The 19,625-nt window shown below is 42.7% G+C and overlaps 1 protein-coding gene across 1 annotated transcript in view; it reads left to right on the forward strand.

Annotated features, from left to right (window-relative positions):
- The window catches only part of KIAA2012 (KIAA2012 ortholog), a 113,373-nt gene that overhangs the window by 39,177 nt on the left and 54,571 nt on the right, over window positions 1-19,625 (forward strand). The window contains exons 12-13 of the mRNA XM_024757369.1: window positions 7,472-7,540; window positions 17,269-17,345. Coding sequence (XP_024613137.1) covers window positions 7,472-7,540; window positions 17,269-17,345 — 146 coding nt within the window. The remainder of the gene's footprint in view (window positions 1-7,471; window positions 7,541-17,268; window positions 17,346-19,625) is intronic.

Genomic DNA, 19,625 nt, shown 5'->3' on the forward strand with positions numbered 1-19,625 from the left:
CGGACTCTCAACCACTGCGCCACCAGGGAAGCCCCCAATAAATTAATTTTTTTTAAAAGTGAAGAAGTCCATTAGATGAGACAGCATGAAGAAGAAAGAACTTTGGACTAAATATCCAAAGTCTTGGGTTTTATTCTCAGCTCTACCACCCTGATTTCTGTGATCACTGGCAAATAAATCTACTGCTTTGGAGCTCAGCTTCTCCATATGGAGAAAGAGGACCTGGGATTAGATCCAATCCTCCCAGTGTATATCCCATAGAACTCCAAGTCCTCAGAAGGTTACCAGGCATTCTGTTAAAAAAAAAAAAAGTTCCGAGGCCAAATAAGTTGGAAACCAGTAAGCTAAAGCGAAGCACATTCCTTACTGCAGGAGCCTTTACTGTGTTAATATGGATTATGGTTCCTCAAGATGCGGATATGCAATGTTTCCCAAACTTATTTGACCACTGAATTCTTTCTTGTTTTTAGTAAAGCATTACGTGCATCTAACTAGTTTTTGGAACACACTTTGGAAAACACCAAACATTATTTCTAAAGTTCTTTCCAGTTGTAATGCTGTATGTTACTAAATAACCCCCTTTCCCAAGGAGACTCTCTCCGTAGAGCAGTTCTGTTGTCTAAGTCCTGAAGCAGGATCTCAGTCATTCAATAATTCATTCCTGTTCTTGCTTTCATTTTCCAAACATCAGTTCTGAATCACTGAGTCCACAATCCCTCCATCTTCAGGTAAAAAGAAGTAGAGGAAGGTAGGAGGAAGCCTGGGTGGCAATAAAGCCCTTTTGCCCAATCAGTGTTTGTTAATAATCCATACGCAATTATGTTGGTGGATTTACCAGTTCTCAGATGTTGAAATAAAGAAAAATATGGCTGGATATGGTCGCTTGGTACCCAGCATTTCCTTCCAGTGCCCTCCTGTACTGCAAAGGCTGGAAGGCTAAAAACTACATTTCCCAGATAACCTTTGCAGTTAGGGGGTGGGATGCAGATGCAGTTCTGCCAAATAGATGCATTTGCATGAGATTTGAAGCGCAGGAGTGAGGCGGAGGCACTTTGCCTACTTACCCTGGCAAGCGAGCTCGTGAAGACTGTCAAGAGGCAGTTGCTGCAGCAACTCTGTAAGCACCAAGTTCTCTATAGTAGCTCCATTTCTTCTTAAAATACCTTGGTGGTTTCTGCTCTCCACTGAGTCCTGACCCATATACTCTCCTCCCCTTGCAGAAGTTGTGGGGGATTCCCATGAGGCTCGGCATGGGGCTAATTTGGGTCTGTCACATGGACCACAGGGCAGTGATAGCTCTGTTTGTCAGGACTTCAGAGGGAAGCGGGGTTCTTTCCCTCACCACAGTGAACCCAGCACCGCATCAGCAGCCCACACTGGAAGGTGTTCTGATGGCCACCTGCAGAGAGCCACTAAAAACCACTGGGGAGTCTTCTTTCCTTTGACAGAAACCGCTCATGATTCCTACAAGTACAAAGACTCCCCTCCCTCGTATTTGGCTGAAAATGTGATATTATCGCCACTTTATGCCTTCCAAAGAAGAAAAATGTCAAAAATAATAGTTCTCTTTGAATCCGCTGAAAATTCTTTTTTTTAAGAAAAAAGTCAATATGAAGTGTTAAAGAATATTTAATTCCTCTTTATTTTTTGCACATGTACTTATATTGTTTCTTACAGAGCCTGTAAAGCTGTAAATTCTACCTCCCTCGCATTTTTTCTGTTCCAGAGAACCTTACTTAGAGTTGAGATGGAATGTAGGCAGCACCTTCATCAGCATTTAAGCAGGGGAAGCATTTTATCAAACAGACTTTCTGAGGACACCTATAGATAAAATGGATAAAAGCAGAGCTGCCTGGTTAAAGTAGGGATGGTCTGACTGTGTCCCCCAACAACTTCTTCAGAGCCCAGCTAATTCTTTCCCTCCTGAAATGATTCCTGGCTGTGGGGTCTATGCAGTCACTAGAACTATGAGACCACAGTTTGAAAACTCTCCTTTTATGGATAAGGAAACTGAGGCCCAGAGAGGTACGGTGACTTGCTCAAAGTCACACAGCTTCTATGCAGCAAATCTAAGGCTCAAACCCAGATCTTCCTGTACCTACTTAGGCCAAAGCTCTTCTCACTAGAACTTACTGCCTCTAGGCCCTCTTGTCCAGGTTTCTAGGCTTCAAGGACTAGCTGCAGTCCCACCTTCATTGTACCACCTCACCTGACCACCTCAGCCCACATTGATTGCTACTATCTTAGGTCAGCAGTAATTCTTACTACCTGGGTCTCTCACCAGGTACTCCCTTACTTCCTCTATCTTTTTTACTCTTTTTCTTCATCCTCCTCCAAGATCTCCTATGGATAGATCCCCCTCCTTGACTTCTGAATATCCCAGAGAACATCATAGGTACTCCCAGAACGTTGCCCATAAATATTGATTGAAACTGTCAGTAGCAAAGACTTACTTGTTCCCCAATATCCATTTTTCCATTACTCCTGTTACTAGCAGAATCCCCTACCTTGAAGTTTAGTTGAACACATGGCTAGTTGGCTAGAAATTATATTTCCCAGCCTTCCTTGCAGCCAGGTATGGTCACATAACTGATGTGGCTGATGAAATGTGAACAGAAGTAACTTGTGCGACTTCCAGGTCATTTCCTTAAAAGGAAATCACTGGGGACTTCCTTGGTGGTGCAGTGGATAAGAATCCATCTGCCCATGCAGGGGACACAGGTTCGATCCCTGGTCCGGGAAGACCCCACATGCCGCAGAGCAACTAAGCCCAGGAAGATCCCACATGCCACAACTACTGAGCCTGCATGCCAGGCTCTGCAACAAGAGAAGCCACCGCAATGAGAAGCCCGCACACCACAACGAAGAGTAGCCCCCGCTCGCCACAACTACAGAAAGCCCACGCGCAGCAACGAAGACCCAAAACAGCCACAAAAAAAAATAATTTTTTTTAAATTTTAAAAAGAAACCATTGGACTTGGTTGTAGTGGTGAAGTAGCTTCAACCACGTGGAAGAGGGGAATACTCTAGGGGATGATGAAGCCATAAGATATAAGGAAGCACAGTGCCCAGATACCTTCAGGGAGCAGAGCTACCCTGGGCTACCCCCTTCCCTCTAGACTCTTACCTGAAACAGAAATACATGTTTATCTTTCTGAGTCTCTTTGTTGCAGCATATAATGCAACTATATATTCTTTCTTAATCTGGACAAAGCAAACCTAACAGATTTTTCTGATGAGCATGTTTTATGAATCCTCCATTGTGCTCCATTCTATCACACGTGCATTTTTCATGTTAAACTGCAATTACTTAAACTCTTCCCCTATCCTTCTAAATTAATTTCCCAAAGTAGGAGTATAGTCTTTTCCCCCTTAGGCTATGCATTAAGTGAGGCTTTCTTTTCACCATACTTTGTAATGTCTAGGGTACAGTATTTCTACTTCCCACATCTTTGCTCTGCACAGCACCTTGCCCTTCCTCCTACCACCTAAGAAGAAAAGATGGTCAGACTAACAGGTGAAGTCTACAAGGTGTCTGTGTGTTCTGTGTAGCTTCAGAGTTAGATTGAAATTGCCAGGCACAGATTTAGTCTTGTCATTTTGTTTACACATTGGGGAAAAAGAATTCAGTTTATTAAATGTTTCATGTAACTGCACCCAAGTTTTGCCAAGCTGGGAACTTGGACCTTTTCTGTGTAGTGACTTTTTAATTCTAGTTTTCATAACCTGGAGATCAGACTGTTGCTTTTGCATAATGTACATAGTGTCTCGTGACTAGAGTTTGCTTTGTTTTATAGTATCTGTACTCGTATTTTTCAAGAGCTATTTTGTAAATAGATGATATATTTCTCCCTTGAAAACACCATAAAAAGAAAAAGGCACCCCAAAAAAATGCATCTATAATAATACCTCCCATCCTAGATTGCATTGCTTTGTGACAACCAAACCAGATCATACGTGCAGTATATAATAAAGTATTAAGTAAAATTCCAATATAAAATATCATTGGACCTAAAAGAGAGAAGACCCATAATATCGTGTCCAACTCTTTAGATCAAATGGACAGAACGCCTACCATGTTCAAGGGAAACAGAAGGATGTTGATATCAAGAGCAAACATGCTCAGGCACATAAGTCATCTCATTCTATCATCCAATAATCCTTTGAAGGGAGTATTTTCATTCACATACCACAGGTGAGGAAACTGAAACACAGGAGGAGGTTAACCCCCTTGTGCACATTGATCACACCTGGTGAGCAGCTGAGCTTATTCATTCCCAGGCCCGTCTATCCCAGATACTGTGCTCTTTTCTTCCCACTTCCCAGGGCTCAACCCCGGGCCCTGTGGCTGATGCCCCCAAGAACCTCACAGCCCCTGTGAGAAAAAATTCACAAGCAACTGACTCTTCTGCAAGGCAGAATGAGATGAGTGCCGTAACAGAGATCTCAACGACACGATGCAGGGGCCTCCAAGGAAGGAGCGATGAATTCTAACCTGGGGGACGAGGACGGATTTTTCCAGAGGAATCTCTATTTGTACTGACTTTAAAGAAACTGGTAGGGAATTCCCTGGTGGTCCAGTGGTTAGGACTTGGTGCTTTCACTGCTGGGGCCTGGGTTCGATCCCTGGTTGGGGAACTACGATCCCAAAAGCCTCGAGGCGCAGCCAAAATTTTTTTTTAAATAAATATAAACAAAATTCTATTAAAAAAAAAAAAGAGGGACTTCCCTGGTGATCCAGTGGGTAAGACTCCGTGTTCCCAATGCAGAGGGCCTGGGTTCAATCCCTGGTTGGGGAACTAGATCCCGCATGCATGGTGCAACTAAGAAATCGCATGCTGCAACTAAAAGATCCCACATGCTGCAACTAAGACCCAGTGCAGCCAAAAGTAAAAAATAAATAAAAAATAAAACAAAGAAAGAAACTGGTAAAGTGGATAAACAGAGAAGAGAGAAAGACATGACCAGCTGAGGGACCAGCATGAACAAAGGCAAAGAGATAAGAAAGCAGAGTCCATGCGGGAAATGATGAGTAGCCTGTAAGAATGCCCCGTGTGGGGGCTTCATGGGGGGAGATGGGGCTGAAAGGCAGGCCAGGACCAGGCCAGGGAAGGCCTTGTGTGCCAGGATAGAGCTGAAATGCCGCCTTTTAGGCAACAAGAAGTCACAGGTGCTTGAGGAAGGATGTCATGCAACCCACCCTGTGTGCCAGGAATAGGCAAGAGAAAAGGCCGAGTGCTCAGGCTACTGTAGAATCATCCAGACAGCAGCTGACCAGGGCCTGGATGGAAGGCAGTGGGCAGACGCAGGAGACGCGGCAAAGGGATAATCCCCAGGGCTGCCAACTGGATGTGGGGAGCCCACCCAGCACTCTGAGTAACCAGTGACAAACCTGTTTATAGTGTCTCTTTACAAAATTGGCTACAATTCTCATCTCCAATTTTCTACTCAAACTACCATTTTTCTGTTTTCACTTTCAGCTAAGAGGATGACTTTCGGGGTGTCTTGTGTACAATAATTAAGATAAAACAACAGTCAAGGCCTTGGAGCCCGAGTCACCCCACGGCGGCACACACAGGACCACAGCCCTCTCCCATGTGGCACTCAGCTCCAGTACTCCTTTTACTTAAAGTCAAACTCCCACCGACACACATAAAACATAAATTCCAGTGCTGAGTGCCTCTCAGCTTGTCATGCACTGTGGCTGTTTTCAGGCTTATGTGCTCTTGGGGAAGTGGCTGAGCTCCCCAGCAGTATTTACCCACAACTGTGGTAAATAATACGAGTTCTAAGGAAAAGCCTGATAGCAAATACTTGGGAGCTGTAAGGAAGAGGCAAAGCAGTAAGCAGTGATGGAGAGTGTTTGTATAACCCTCCTGCACCCTCTCACCCTGACACACATTGAGCTTTCTCTTTCATGATTGTTTTAGCCTCTTTTTCCCTTCCAACCACTGACCACTCAATTCTTTGAGGGAAAATTAGCATTCATTATGCAATTTATCTCTCTCTTTTTAATCCAGAGTGTCTGTCTCCAAGGTCCCTACTCAATAATTAATGTTTGTTCTCCTTTCCCATTCTCCAGAGCATCTATTCTTGAACTGTAAGGTCAACAATTAACACTAATTATGGCTTTTTCTCTCTCCAGTGTTGGTTCTCAGAATCCCAAGTTGCCCTGCTCAGCCTAAGTTACATGTGTGCACGTGGCTGCTTGTGTGCACATGAAGGTGGGAAAGCACCCAGGAGCAGGCTTCTCCAAGCCCCCCACTTTAGCAAATCAGTAAAACCAAACATTCTTTTTTGGCAATGTCTCTAGTATATGTATTATCATTAATGAGATGATGAAGCGTAAATATATACACATACATACATACATGTACTTGGAAGTGAGCTGGGGGGATAGTTAGATCTCAAAATCTTTTTCAGATATATTTGATTCCCTCTGACCTTTTTCCTCCCTATTTCTATCTCCTTGATGTCTCATACCTCTGTCTGTCTGACATATACACGCAAACACCAAATTTCTCATTAAAAGTCATACCTCTTGGGCTTCCCTGGTGGCGCAGTGGTTGAGAGTCTGCCTGCTGATGCAGGGGACATGGGTTCGTGCCCCGGTCCGGGAAGATCCCACATGCCACGGAGCGGCTGGGCCCGTGAGCCATGGCCGCTGAGCCTGCGCGTCCAGAGCCTGTGCTCCACAATGGGAGAGGCCACAACAGTGAGAGGCCTGCGCACTGCAAAAAAAAAAAAAAACAGCCATTCCTCCATTTCAGATTCACTCAGCTGATCTCCTTGCTATCTATTACCTCACCCCTAACTATCTTTCTCTGGTCTGTCATCCTAATTCTCCTCAGCCATTAAAACAGCATTATTTTAACTAGTGTTCCTTTTGACGGACAAGGACAGCTAGGAGAACGATTCTCATCAAAAGTGACTCTAAGAGATTGCAAAAAAAATTCATCAGGGCTGTGCAAAAGCCTATCTTTCTGGCTAGAATCAGATGGGCTAGAATCCCTCCTGTCTCCCTGGTCCAACCCTTGAATTTGCGCTACAGCTGGAAGCAGGGGCTCCTCACGTTTGTCTGTCATCTCCCCCCATCGCTGCATGCGCTGGGGTCCCGCAGCACATCTCCTGTTCAAATCTGGACATCTCCTCACAGTGGGTGTCAGGCATTAACTCTTTCATGCTCTTGTTCTGTCAAAAGTTCTCCTCTCAGAACTTAAGCATCACAGTACCTGCAGGGTTTCACCCTTAAACATCTTATAATAAATAAAAATATTATTTTCTTCAATGTTTTTTAAATCCTAGATCAACCTTCCCTCCATGATAGCATCTAAAGGTTTTCAAAACTATCTAATTCATTATGAGGCTTAGGCATCAAGCCATCCACTTTGTTTTCCCCGTCTTGGGGTAAGGAATAGCTCTTTTTCAAGACTTTTCCACACTCTCAGGTAAAACCCTTATTGTTTTTCAGCCTGTGAATCTGTCAATTCAAATACCAGCCGTGGAGAGGAGGAGTCTAGTATTCAACATCTTCTGAAAGGTAAGATTCTCCCCAACAGAGTCACCTCTACTTCTCCTCTATGTTATTTGACTCACATACATATTATTTCATACCCAGACCTCCAGAAACACACAATTTCTCCCCAAATATACTAATAAGTAGGAAAGAAGATTCATTTCTTGGAGAGCCTGAGAAATGGAGTATCCTCAAGAGTTACTCATAGGCAGCCCTGTGTGCTGTGGTCTGAGAAAGAAGAAAAGCCGACCCAAATGCCTGTGCTGAGCTGGCCCCGGAAGGAGAACTTGCAGAGATGTCCTGTGGGTTTCGCAGATCATACCATGCATAACTCACATTGTAATGAAGTGAGCATTGTCTCCCAGAGTTGTGTACAGTTCAAACTGCACATCCACAAACTAGAAAGCTATCTGGAAAAGACTCTCGGGCTTGTATTCTAAATGGAGGACTGAGGCCAGTTCTGCCTCGTCCAAGGTTCCTTTGCTATTTCATTTCCCCCATGGAGAAATAAGCACAAGCTGAGAGTGTAGCTCATCCTCCACCCACTGCCACTGCTGCTTCTGCTTCAAACCAGGGGTAAAGGACAAACTATGTAAAGACTTTCTCTCACTCCTAAAAATAGTCTTTCATTAATAGAGAAATGTGTGTGGTCTTCCTCACTGCTTATTTTGGGGCAGGCAATGATGAATCCTGCATGAGAGACCTGCTATAGCAACAGGAAACAAGGTCACAGATCGAGGGCTGGAGCCAGAGCTGGGTGGAGGGCACTGGTTTTGCTAGAGACTGCAAAACTAGAAGGAGAGCGGTCACCATCAAATGCTTGCCAATCTCAAAATCTGTAAGCAGAGAAATACTTGGGAGCCCAGCATTCTGCGTTACCCCTCCCACCAAGTGGTGAAGCTGGGATTTGAACCGTAGAAACCTACATTTTTACCACTATGCATGGTGACATCAATCTAAACAGGGACGTTTCCCAGACTCACAGATACAGAGAACAGACCTGTGGTTGCCAAGGGATGGTGGTGTTGGGGGTGGAGGATTGGAGGTTTGAGATTAGCAGATGCAAACTATTATATATATATATATAACAACAAGGTCCTACTGTACAGCACAGAGAACTGTATTCGATATCCTGTGATGAACCATAATGGAAAAGAATATGAAAAAGAATATATATATATACACAAAAAACCAAATCACTTTCCTGTACAGCAGAAATGAACATAACATTGTAAATCAACTATACTTCAATAAAATTAAAAAATAATAAACAGGCACCTGTTTCCATCTGACAATATGTGAGACTTTAGGAAGTTCCTGATTTCATAATAACTCATACTCATAAATGACTTCTGTTGCACATCCTTTTGTCCCTCCAATTCCCCTTACTTAGCATCAGACACCCTTTTGTGGGTAACACTGAAAATGATTTGCAACTTTTAGAGATATGGGGAGAAGCTGAAACCCAGTAGAAACAATTTGGAAGAACCAAACTCCTCAGACAGATTATCAAGCCAGATAGGCCTGTTTACAGGGTAGCTCTCCAGACCAAAAATATCCTTCCTAATATGGCTGAAAATGTTACAATTTCACTTCATTCTCCTATTAAAGTCTCACTAATAATAGATTCACTTTGAATTCTGAAGTAGTCTCTTAAAAAGCTGATACTTCTGAGAAGCTAACAATCATTCACACTTCAGTAAAAATGTATTGAATCAGATGGCTGTCCTCTTGTAACCTAGCTGAGAAGAGCTGCTCTGAGGGACTAAAAATTCTGACGGGATGGGAACAGAGGTGGATAATTTGGGAGTAAGTGGAGTCTTAAGGGTTGAAACATACCTGCCTGTTGGGGTACCCTGGAGGGCTTGTATGAACAGAAGAATATTAGCTATATGGAAAAAGAGGCACACAGAGAAAAGAACATAAAGGGAAATGGTAAAGTGACAAAGACAAACTTGAGCTATTTCAGAATTGCCCCATGGCAAGCTTTATATCCAGGAAAGGGAAATAAAACTTTTCTTCCTTGTCTTCTCTACTCCTAGTAACTAAACGACCTTGGGCTAATGCAAATCTCTTTCTCATTTCCAAGCTTTTGAACACACAGTTCCCTTTGCCTGGAGCATAATTCCTCATCTCCTCCTATCCCCTAACATCTTTTTTTTAATTGTGGTAAAATACACATAACGTAAAATTTGCCATCTTAACAATTTTTAAGTGTATGGTTCAGTTGTGTTCAGTAGATTCATGTTGCTGTGTAGCCAGTCTCCAGAACTCTTTCATCTTGCAAAACTGAAAATCTATATCTATTAAATAACTCCCCATTGCAATGGGACTACCCATATAAGCACAGAATACCTGCTGCAGGGCTTAGAATAGAGGAAATTTATCTGTTCCCTTGATTTGCTCAAAGACCTTAACAAAAAATTCTTACATCTCTGAGCTTAACACTCCCTATTTGTTTGTAAGAAAATGGATATAACACTACTCTGAAAATACCAGATACCCCCTGGAATTGAGTTCAAAGAGCTATTTATTTATTTATTTTTAAATTTAGATATTTAGAAGACCCTCAAACAAGCACATACGCACAAACACACACACACACACACACACACACACACACACACACACACGACAGAGAGAATAGGAGACAGAGAATCTTCCAACAGTCTTCCAGGGGATCACAACTCAACACCTCTCTACACTTCACTTTCCCCTTGGATTTTTTTTTTTTTTTTTTATACAGCAGGTTATTAGTCATCAGTTTTATACACATCAGTGTATACATGTCAACCCCAATCGCCAAATTCATCACACCACCACCACCGCCCCCACGACACTTTCCCCACTTGGTGTCCATACATTTGTTTTCTACATCTGTGTCTCAGTTTCCGCCCTGCAAACCAGTTTATCTGTACCATTTTTCTAGGTTCCACATATATGTGTTAATATACGATATTTGTTTTTCTCTTTCTGACTTACTTCACTCTGTATGACAGTCTCTAGATCCATCCACGTCTCAACAAATGACCCAATTTTCTTCCTTTTTATGGCTGAGTAATACTCCGTTGTATATATGTACCACTTCTTCTTTATCTGTTCATCTGTCGATGAGGATTTAGGTTGCTTCCATGACCTGGCTATTGTAAATAGTGCTGCAATGAACATTGGGGTGCATGTCTTTTTGAATTATGGTTTGCTCTGGGTATATGCCCAGGAGCGGGATTGCTGGGTCACATGGTAATTCTATTTTTAGTTTTCTAAGGAACCTCCATACTGTTCTCCATAGTGGCTGTTACCAATTTGCATTCCCACCAACAGTGCAAGAGGGTTCTCTTTTCTCCACACCCTCTCCAGCATTTGTTGTTTGTAGATTTTCTGATGATGCCCATTCTAACTGGTGTGAGGTGATACCTCATTGTAGTTTCCATTTGCATTTCTCTAATAATAAGTGATGCTGAACAGCTTTTCATGTGCTTCTTGGCCACCTGTATGTCTTCTTTGGAGAAATGTCTATTTAGGTCTTCTGCCCATTTTTGGATTGGGTTGTTTGTTTCTTTAATATTGAGCTCCATGAGCTGTTTATATATTTTGGAGATTAATCTTCTGTCTGTTGATTCATTTGCAAATATTTTCTCCCATTCTGAGGGTTTTCTTTTCATCTTGTTTATGGTTTAAAAGAGCAGTTTAAAACATCTCTTCATTGGAATCTATAGAGCTTTTACAACTTTTTGTTTTCTTTTTGGTCTTTTGTTCTTAAGGAATATTTTCAGTAGGTAGTCTGTGAGAATTGTTTCACATTACATGTATTTTTGATGTATTTGTGGGAGGAGGTAAGCTCCACGTCCTTCTATTCTGCAATCTTGATCTCCGCCTCAAGGAATATTTTCAGATAAAAATGATAGAATTTTTAAAAATTATATAGATGGCAGACTTGGGTATTTGTGGACTTGAAAGTCAGTTTTGACTATTTGCAATGACTTCAGAAGTCAGAGACACATACAATTTGTCATTTTACGGAGGCAGGAAGTCAAATCATAGATATGGCAAGGCTGGGAGAGAGAAGACCATCACTAAGCTAGTGAATACACCCAGCCAACCTCAGCGTTGTGGTCTGTATTCACTGTTACATGTGCAAGAGCTCTTGTGAAGTTATTTTTTAAAAAGAAGAACATTGATTTTTAAAAAAATTTTTATTGGAGTATAGTTGATTTACAATGTTGTGTTAGTTTCACGTATACAGCAAAGTGAATCAGTTATACACATACATATATCTGCTCTTTTTTTAGATTCTTTTCCCATGTAGGCCATTACAAAGTATTGAGTAGAGTTCCCTATGCTGTATAGTATGTTATTAGTTATCTATTTACATATAGTAGTGTGTATATGTCAGTCCCAACCTCCCAATTTATCTCCCCCCACCCCCATGTCCTGGTAACCATTACATTTGTTTCCACATCTATGACTCTACTTCTGTTTTTGTTTTTTGTTTTTTTTTAAGATTCTTTTCCCATGTAGGCCATTATAAAGTACTGAGTAGAGCTCCCTGTGCTGTAGAGCAGGTTATTGTTAGTTATCTATTTTATATATAGTAATATGTATATGTCAGCCCCAATCTCACAATTTATCCCTCCTCCCCACCCCCATCCCGATTCTATTTTTAATGGCCCTATAAAGTAGGCCAATTTCTGGGACTGGTGATGGAATTAAGAGAAAATGGTCTAACAATTTGATGATTCTCTGCCAAAAAATAGTTTTATAAATCACTCTAATCCTTTATCTATCAACTCATTAAGAGTCTGAAGAACTCCCCCTCCTTTTTCATTTCTACTTTAGTTTTACTGGTCATATGAATACACACTAGTGATATTCACAAATCTAAGGACTCTTGAAACTCTCAGGATGTGTCCCTCCTAAAGCCAGGATCCACTGTCAATTTAGTGTATGATATGCATGAGGAATCAGGACCTTGCTCAAGCAGTGAAGTCATGCTTAGCACAATGCATTTTTTTTTTTTTTTTTTTTTTTTTTAGGCTCAGCGGCCATGGCTCACGGGCCCAGCCACTCTACGGCATGTGGGATCTTCCCGGACCGGGGCACGAACCCGTGTCCCCTGCATCAGCAGGTGGACTCTCAACCACTGCGCCACCAGGGAAGCCCAGCACAATGCATTTTAAAGCTGGTATGGATTTCAAGATGTCTGTGTGTGTATATATCAGCTATATTTCTCAACTATAATAAAGTTGAGAATATTAAGTTTTGTTCTGTCAGAGTGATCAAAAAATAACTTTTATTAACTAGTAATCCATAACTACTGTCTTCTGTTTCATCACTCTTCAGACATTTGTGTTATCTTCTCATCAAAAAGACCATAAAGAAGCATGAGGCTTTTCTTAAGGATATTTTTCCTCCTGCTTTCTCTCTTGCTTCTTTCACACATCTCCCTGTGGCCTAAGGATTTACATTTGCTGTTGTCTTCATTCCTAGCAATTACTCATTTCAAAATTAATGAAGACGCCAGCATCAGAACATGTCCGATAGAAAGAATTAGTGTGTCTGTTTTACAGAGCACATAAAGATTGCTCATTCATTCACTCAGGAAACAGTGGTTGACCATCTACTAATGCCAAATAATGTGCTGGGCATAAGGATTCAGTTGAGAGATAAAGTCCATGCCTTAAAGTCATCCACAGTAGTGGAGTGTGCTGAGAGCTATGGATGAGCACAGGCTAACTCAGCCTAGAGTTTAGGAAGGCTTTTGGAAGGAGAGGACACCTAAGCTGAGTTTCTAAGGATATATGTAGGAACTAGCCAAGTAGAAAAGAGGAAAGAATGCTCCAGGGAAAAGGACCATATCAAGGTTAGAGAACATGGTGGCATGGGAGAAATGTAAGCAGCCTGTAATGCCTGGACCCCAAGGTACATGTAGGGGAGGAAGTAGTGAGAAAGACAGCTGGTGGGGTAGGCTGTAGCCAGATCATGAAGGCCCATAAGCAGCAACTAAGGAATTTATCCTAAAGATTGTGAGATCCTGTTTACACAGAAACTGACATAACCAGATTTTTATTTTAGAGAAATGACTCTCCCAGCTATGTAGAGAATGGATTGAAGGGGGTAAGATCAGAGGCTGGGAGACCAGATATCTGCATTTGTTTGAGAGCAGGTGACCAAGAACAATATTTTCTGCAGAATACTGAATTGAATTGGTTGGCTGCTTTGTATGTAGCTCTACCTTCAGCCTCTTTTTTGAATTCCCTTCTTCCATACCATCTTCCACTACAGGTATCCTTATTAATCCTATGATGTATATCGATTGGAGGGTTTCTCGTGTAGTTGATATTTTATTGCTACACAACTCGAATTTCAATTCCGTCATCTAGCTTTCCTTCTATTTGGGGCTTGGTAAACTGCCACGTACCTTTGGACCTCTCCATAAAAAATAATTTATGAACTTTTGAGAGAAGTTGGTGTTCCCAAAGCTAGACTCTTGAGACTGAGCAAGCCTTGGTCTAAGAAGATATAAGTAAGTAAAAGAAGTTATTCCAAATTGGAAGAAAAATATTGTCCTTGTATTTACGAGGCATTTCCATATTTAAATTCAGACTGACTCATATCTTCTAGATCTACTTGGCTCCTTTAATAGAGCTCCCTGGGGTATGTCTTTAGGCTGGAGACTTTCTCAGGTCTTAAGCAACTGTTTGATATGCCCATCTCACCCTCCTCCTCAACCAGGAAGATTTAAAGTGAAAATGTGTAGCATAAACAAGGTCTTAAATCTTGTTCCAATAATTTGATGATGACAATACCAAAAGGCCATCTTTGGTCCTGATCTCCTGCATTAAACAAACAGACTCAAGATTTGGTCCTGATCTCCTGCATTAAACAAACAGACTCAAGACATCAAGACTGATGAAAGCTCTACAGGTCATAGGCATCTTGAGTCTTATTATATAAAGTAAAGAAGGAAAGATCAGCAGGGCTATGTAAAGGGACCAGAATTATCCTTCCTTTTATGGTTATTTTCTACTGGGAAGAATTTTTTTTAACAACCTGGAATTTGCATTTTCCATTTTCGACCAAAAATACAAAACCATGAAGGTACAGAGGCTGACTTTTAGGCCTCCTCCCATTGGCTTCTGCTGCAAGTCCACATGCAAAGCTGTGAGAAGGCAAAGGTACTTTCTGAGATCTGTTTGGCAATGGATACATCCCCTCCTCAATGATGAACTACTGAAAGTTATGGGGGGGGAGTTCTATGAGTGCACACTAGTGGTCAAAAGGTACTCGTGGCTCAGAAATGGTATGTGTGGAAAAAGACCCTACACATAATTTAGAGGCTCCTGCCAGCACTTTCGATAGCTCCTGCCCTTGTACCTACCAAATGTTTGGCCACTTTGGCACCTGCAGGTCTGATGTTCTCTCACAAGCCCTGACACGCATCTAGGAAGGAATTAGGTGGTCCACTGTGTCTGATAAGGTGACTTTCTGGAGTTCAGTCTCTATTTTGATATCAGATGAGCATCCTATACCAAGGGAAATAAATATTCTGAAACAATGGGAATATGACTATGTTTCATTTTTATTTAAAACAATAAACAACTTGGGAATTAAACATGGCCAACATAGGCTGAAATAGAAGTTTTAAGGCACCCATATTCCATGCTAGCATCAGATGCTCTTTCCTCCTTTTCAAGTTTTGAGTGTTTGCTGAAGGATCCCATGATTTGAAGAAGGCAGAAGAGGTTTGGGATGAGACCCCATCTAGTAAGGGTCATCTCTGAAACTGCCTGATTATCTGGTGGGAATGCTATCTCCTTGCTAAAAGCCTGTGGCTAGATTAATGCTAGCGTTTGAAAATCTACTCAGGCCTGATGGTGGGCGGCCAGGGAAAGAATGTGTTTTCTGTTTATCTCTTTCGTGGCAGAAATGTTCATCACAGAAAGACTCTGAGCTCCCAGTTTCAGGCAGGCCTGGAAGCTGGGTCGTCTGTAGTCTGTGAATGTACACACCAGCTCCGGAATAATGGGAAAGAACTAGGCCTGTGTTCACAGCCAGTTGCCTGCATTGGTTGATGGGTCAGTTTCTTCAACTTGATAAGAGGGGTAGATTCTGCCACATGGTTCAGGGAGAAAGTTTTACCACCCCCATTGCTTTATCTCCCAGGAATGCAGTTTGAGTTGTGTCTCCTCCTTGACAGCTCGGACCTCAGTAAATTACCAGGGTTTTAACCCAAGAAATGGAGAAGTCTTAAGCAATTTTTCAGTCTCCTATCTAAAAATGTGTTTACATTTCTTGAACTCTGGCTGACTGATTCATTCTCCTGGTGTTGCAAGAACTTTCCTTATGCATTAGAATTTATTTATAAGTTTCATTTCTAAGAGACCCATGGTTCCTTCCAAGCCACAGTGAAGTGAACCTCATCGCAACACAATTCTGTTGGGCTGGATTTGTGCAGAGGATGGATCGGGGCCAAGCAGCTGTGATGTGGCAAGACCAAGTGAGGTTAACAGGAGGCAGTGTGAGGTGGAGGGGAGAGTAGGAGAGGCTAAGTCAGGAGGTCTGGGTTCAGGTTCTGGGCTTGCGCTCTTTCAAGGTATGGCCTTGAGTCAGTCACATGAAGTCACTCTCTGGGCCTCAGTTTCCCCAGCTGTCTTAAATAAGAAATGTTTTAAATCTGTGCAGAAGCTATTTTCAAACAAGATAGATGAGAACAGCTGAGAAACAACAGAAAAGGGAAGGTCAGCCCACAAGGAATGAGTAGAGGCTTTAGGTCAAAGAGGCAAAGATGCAGAATCACATATGGCCAGACTCTTAACAGAGCTACTTAGGAGTAGCAAGTATGTAAAGAACTTTTTGTTGGACACTGGTCCCACACAAGAGACTAAAATCCTTGTCAGGGGAGCCATGCACTTAGCTAAATCTGTCTCTCAAATAAACATTCCTTTATAAACATTAAATTTACTTTCTTAGGGGAAAAAAAGGAAAACAAAATCAATCCTATCCCTTTGCAGCATGAGGTTTGAGTGAGGCAGTCTTGGACTCAAATCCTTACTCAAAACCTCACTAGTTGTACATCCTTGGGTGGGTTACTTTATCTTTCGAGCCTCAGCTTTCGGACCTATAGAGAGTATGATAACACAATAACACAATCATGGAGGAGAGTCGTGCAGATTACACGCCAACCACATATCAGTGTCTGTGTAGTGCCTGCTTCAGGGTGAGCGCCATGATTTCCATTAGTCCCCTCCCATCAGCCCCCTTTTGGCCTCTGCCTGTTAGCTTCATGTTTCACTTCTCCTGTTGCCCTTCCACAACATGAGGGAAAAGGGAGGTCTCTGATCTCTCTATCTGGAAGGTTGCAGAAGCATTTTCTTACCTCAGTGAAGTAGGATCATACAAAATCTATATTCAACAGGATCAGCAGATTTTTTCCGTCAATATTTCCTTCTTAATTTCAGCTTTATCTGAATTTTAGTAGCACAAAGAATATACTTTTGTTCTTTTAAAGAGCAACCAAAACAAGAAAAGAGAAATTTGAATATAAAGTCTCAACACTATATTTAAGGTGGCATATAGACTGTGCCTGTAGAGGTTACATGTGTTATTTGGTGAGTAAATATGAATGCCATAGGCATGTGTGTGTTTCCAATCTTACACATACGAGCTAGGTGTGTACGGGTGTGGTATATATAAAAATTCATGAGACCTAGGTCTGACAACCTTGACCCTTTTCTCTCTGATTTTCATCATAGCAAACACTGAATCCAGAACTGATCTTCGCATGAATCTTAATGAAACCTCACCTTTGACCCAAAAGCCAGAGAAGCAGGTACAGTACTGACTCTGCATGAGCATGATACTGGACTTTGGGGTTGCTGACCCTACTTGCTGTGTGACCTTGGGTGAGATTCTTCACCTCTCTGGGCCTCATTTGCCTCATCAATTAAATGAGACAAGTAGACTATAAAATCACAAATGTTCCTTAACTCATAGACTTGGAATGTCTTAACTCAACTTGGACTGTTTTGTCTGGCTCTTCGCGTGTGCAAATAAGCTGAATAGGCCTTTCCCTGACTTCTGCAAAGTCAAAAAGGGAACAAGGAAACACAGAAAGGCATCCTCCAGCGAGGCAGTAGGCACTAAGACTTTGTGCCAATGGGCCCATTTTTCTACTCCAATTCTCATTCCTAATAGGGAGGAAAAAATAGCAATCAAGAAAAAAATGCAAGGATACTGTGAAGAAAGGGGAAAAATGCTTTATCTGAATAGATTAAGAATACCGGGCTTCCCTGATGGCGCAGTGGTTGAGAATCTGCCTGCTAATGCAGGGGACACGGGTTCGAGCCCTGGTCTGGGAAGATCCCACGTGCCGCGGAGCAACTAGGCCCATGAGCCACAACTACTGAGCCTGCACATCTGGAGCCTGTGCTCCGCAACGAAAGGCCGCGACAGTGAGAGGCCCGTGCACCGCGATGAAGAGTGGTCCCCGCTTGCCACAACTAGAGAAAGCCCTCGCACAGAAACAAAGACCCAACATAGCCATAAATGAATAAATTAATTAAAAAAAAAAGAATATGTACCAAAGTTGATTTAACATTTGCCCATGTCAGATACGTAAAAGGAACCCAATTTAAATATATATATATATATATATATATATTAGTGGTTCAAGGACGTATGTTCGCAAATATTTATAAATTTGTTCCTTCGGTTGAAGCTTTGAGGCTGGCACTGTCTTCAGATTCACTCTAGAGAGACAACTCAGGGGAATTCCTAGAGCTTCCCGGGTCTCAGAGAAGCTGGGGCAGAAGCCCCACAGCCCAGGGTTTTCTCAGGTGTCCCCCTGCTGGGCGACAGCAGGATGGCGGGACTGGGGGTGGCACCGGCATGGTCTCTGTTTCTCCCTTATCTCCAACTTCCTGACTTTCTCCTCTTCCCTCACACTCATTAAATAAACAGTAATAATAAAGGTAGCTTTGTTTTCCTGTGTGTGCCTAGCCGCTTCTGAGGAAGAACCTGAGCTCTCCCTGTTAGGACCCTGGGCCCGGGTCAGGCCTCCCCTGCGCTGAAACACAGCCCAGTCGACCCTTACCGCTACTGAGGAACCACAGAACCAACATTTGCATGTTTTTGTTTTTGTTTTACGTGCCTGCTTTCAAGACACCCTTTATAAGGGATCTAGAAGGTTTTCTTTTTCAAGAGAGTCTGTGACTGAGGAAAATGTGCTGTCATTCGATAATTCCACAACTGCAAAGGCCTTGCAAATACCTCATATACCCTAAACTCTCCAAATTCACACAGCCCCGTGGTTGTATTCCAGGAGACCTCATATCACCTGCAATAAAAGAGTGGCTCAGGGCTTCCCTGGTGGCCCAGTGGTTGAGAGTCCACCTGCCGATGCAGGGGACGCGGGTTCGTGCCCCAGTCTGGGAAGATCCCACATGCCTCGGAGCGGCTGGGCCCGTGAGCCATGGCCGCTGAGCCTGCGCGTCCGGAGCCTGGGCTCCGCAACAGGAGAAGCCACAACAGTGAGAGGCCCGCGTTCCGCAAAAAAAAAAAAAAGAGTGGCTCAGTCATGTCAAATTAAGTCCTAGACTGAATTATGAACCTTCCAGTCAGAAAGAGGAACAGCAGACTGAGGGTCTTCAGCTCTAATCCTGGCTTTCCCCTGCGCAGCCGTGGCAAACCAGCTCCCTCGGGGCATTGCCTGTGCCTCCCTGGTGAAAGGAGGGGGGCTGTTCCCACCAGTTGGTTTATTCAAGTCGCAGTAGTCTTATTTCCTTTAGTAGTAGCCCCCAAAGCAAAACCATCTGAGGAAAAGTATAGGAAGCCCCACCAGCCCCCAAACACAGAGAAAGGGGGGTGGGGTCCGGGAGGGGATGGTGTCCCCCCTGCCTCCCCTCCCCCTTATTTCTTGAGGCAAACGACTCTTCATTAGATTAATCACTGACTTCAGTTTTCCCTGCTTTCTCAACCTATTCCATGGAAATGACTAATTTCATGTTTACTGTAAATCATCTGGAAGGATTTAGAAACAAATTTCTGCCCAGCAGATTTCGGTTACGTACCCTGATGGGCCACTGACACACTCAGTGGATTCCTTCCACTG

The sequence above is a fragment of the Neophocaena asiaeorientalis genome, unplaced genomic scaffold (assembly GCF_003031525.2).
Source record: "Neophocaena asiaeorientalis asiaeorientalis breed wild unplaced genomic scaffold, Neophocaena_asiaeorientalis_V1.1 scaffold246, whole genome shotgun sequence".
Taxonomy (NCBI): domain Eukaryota; kingdom Metazoa; phylum Chordata; class Mammalia; order Artiodactyla; family Phocoenidae; genus Neophocaena; species Neophocaena asiaeorientalis.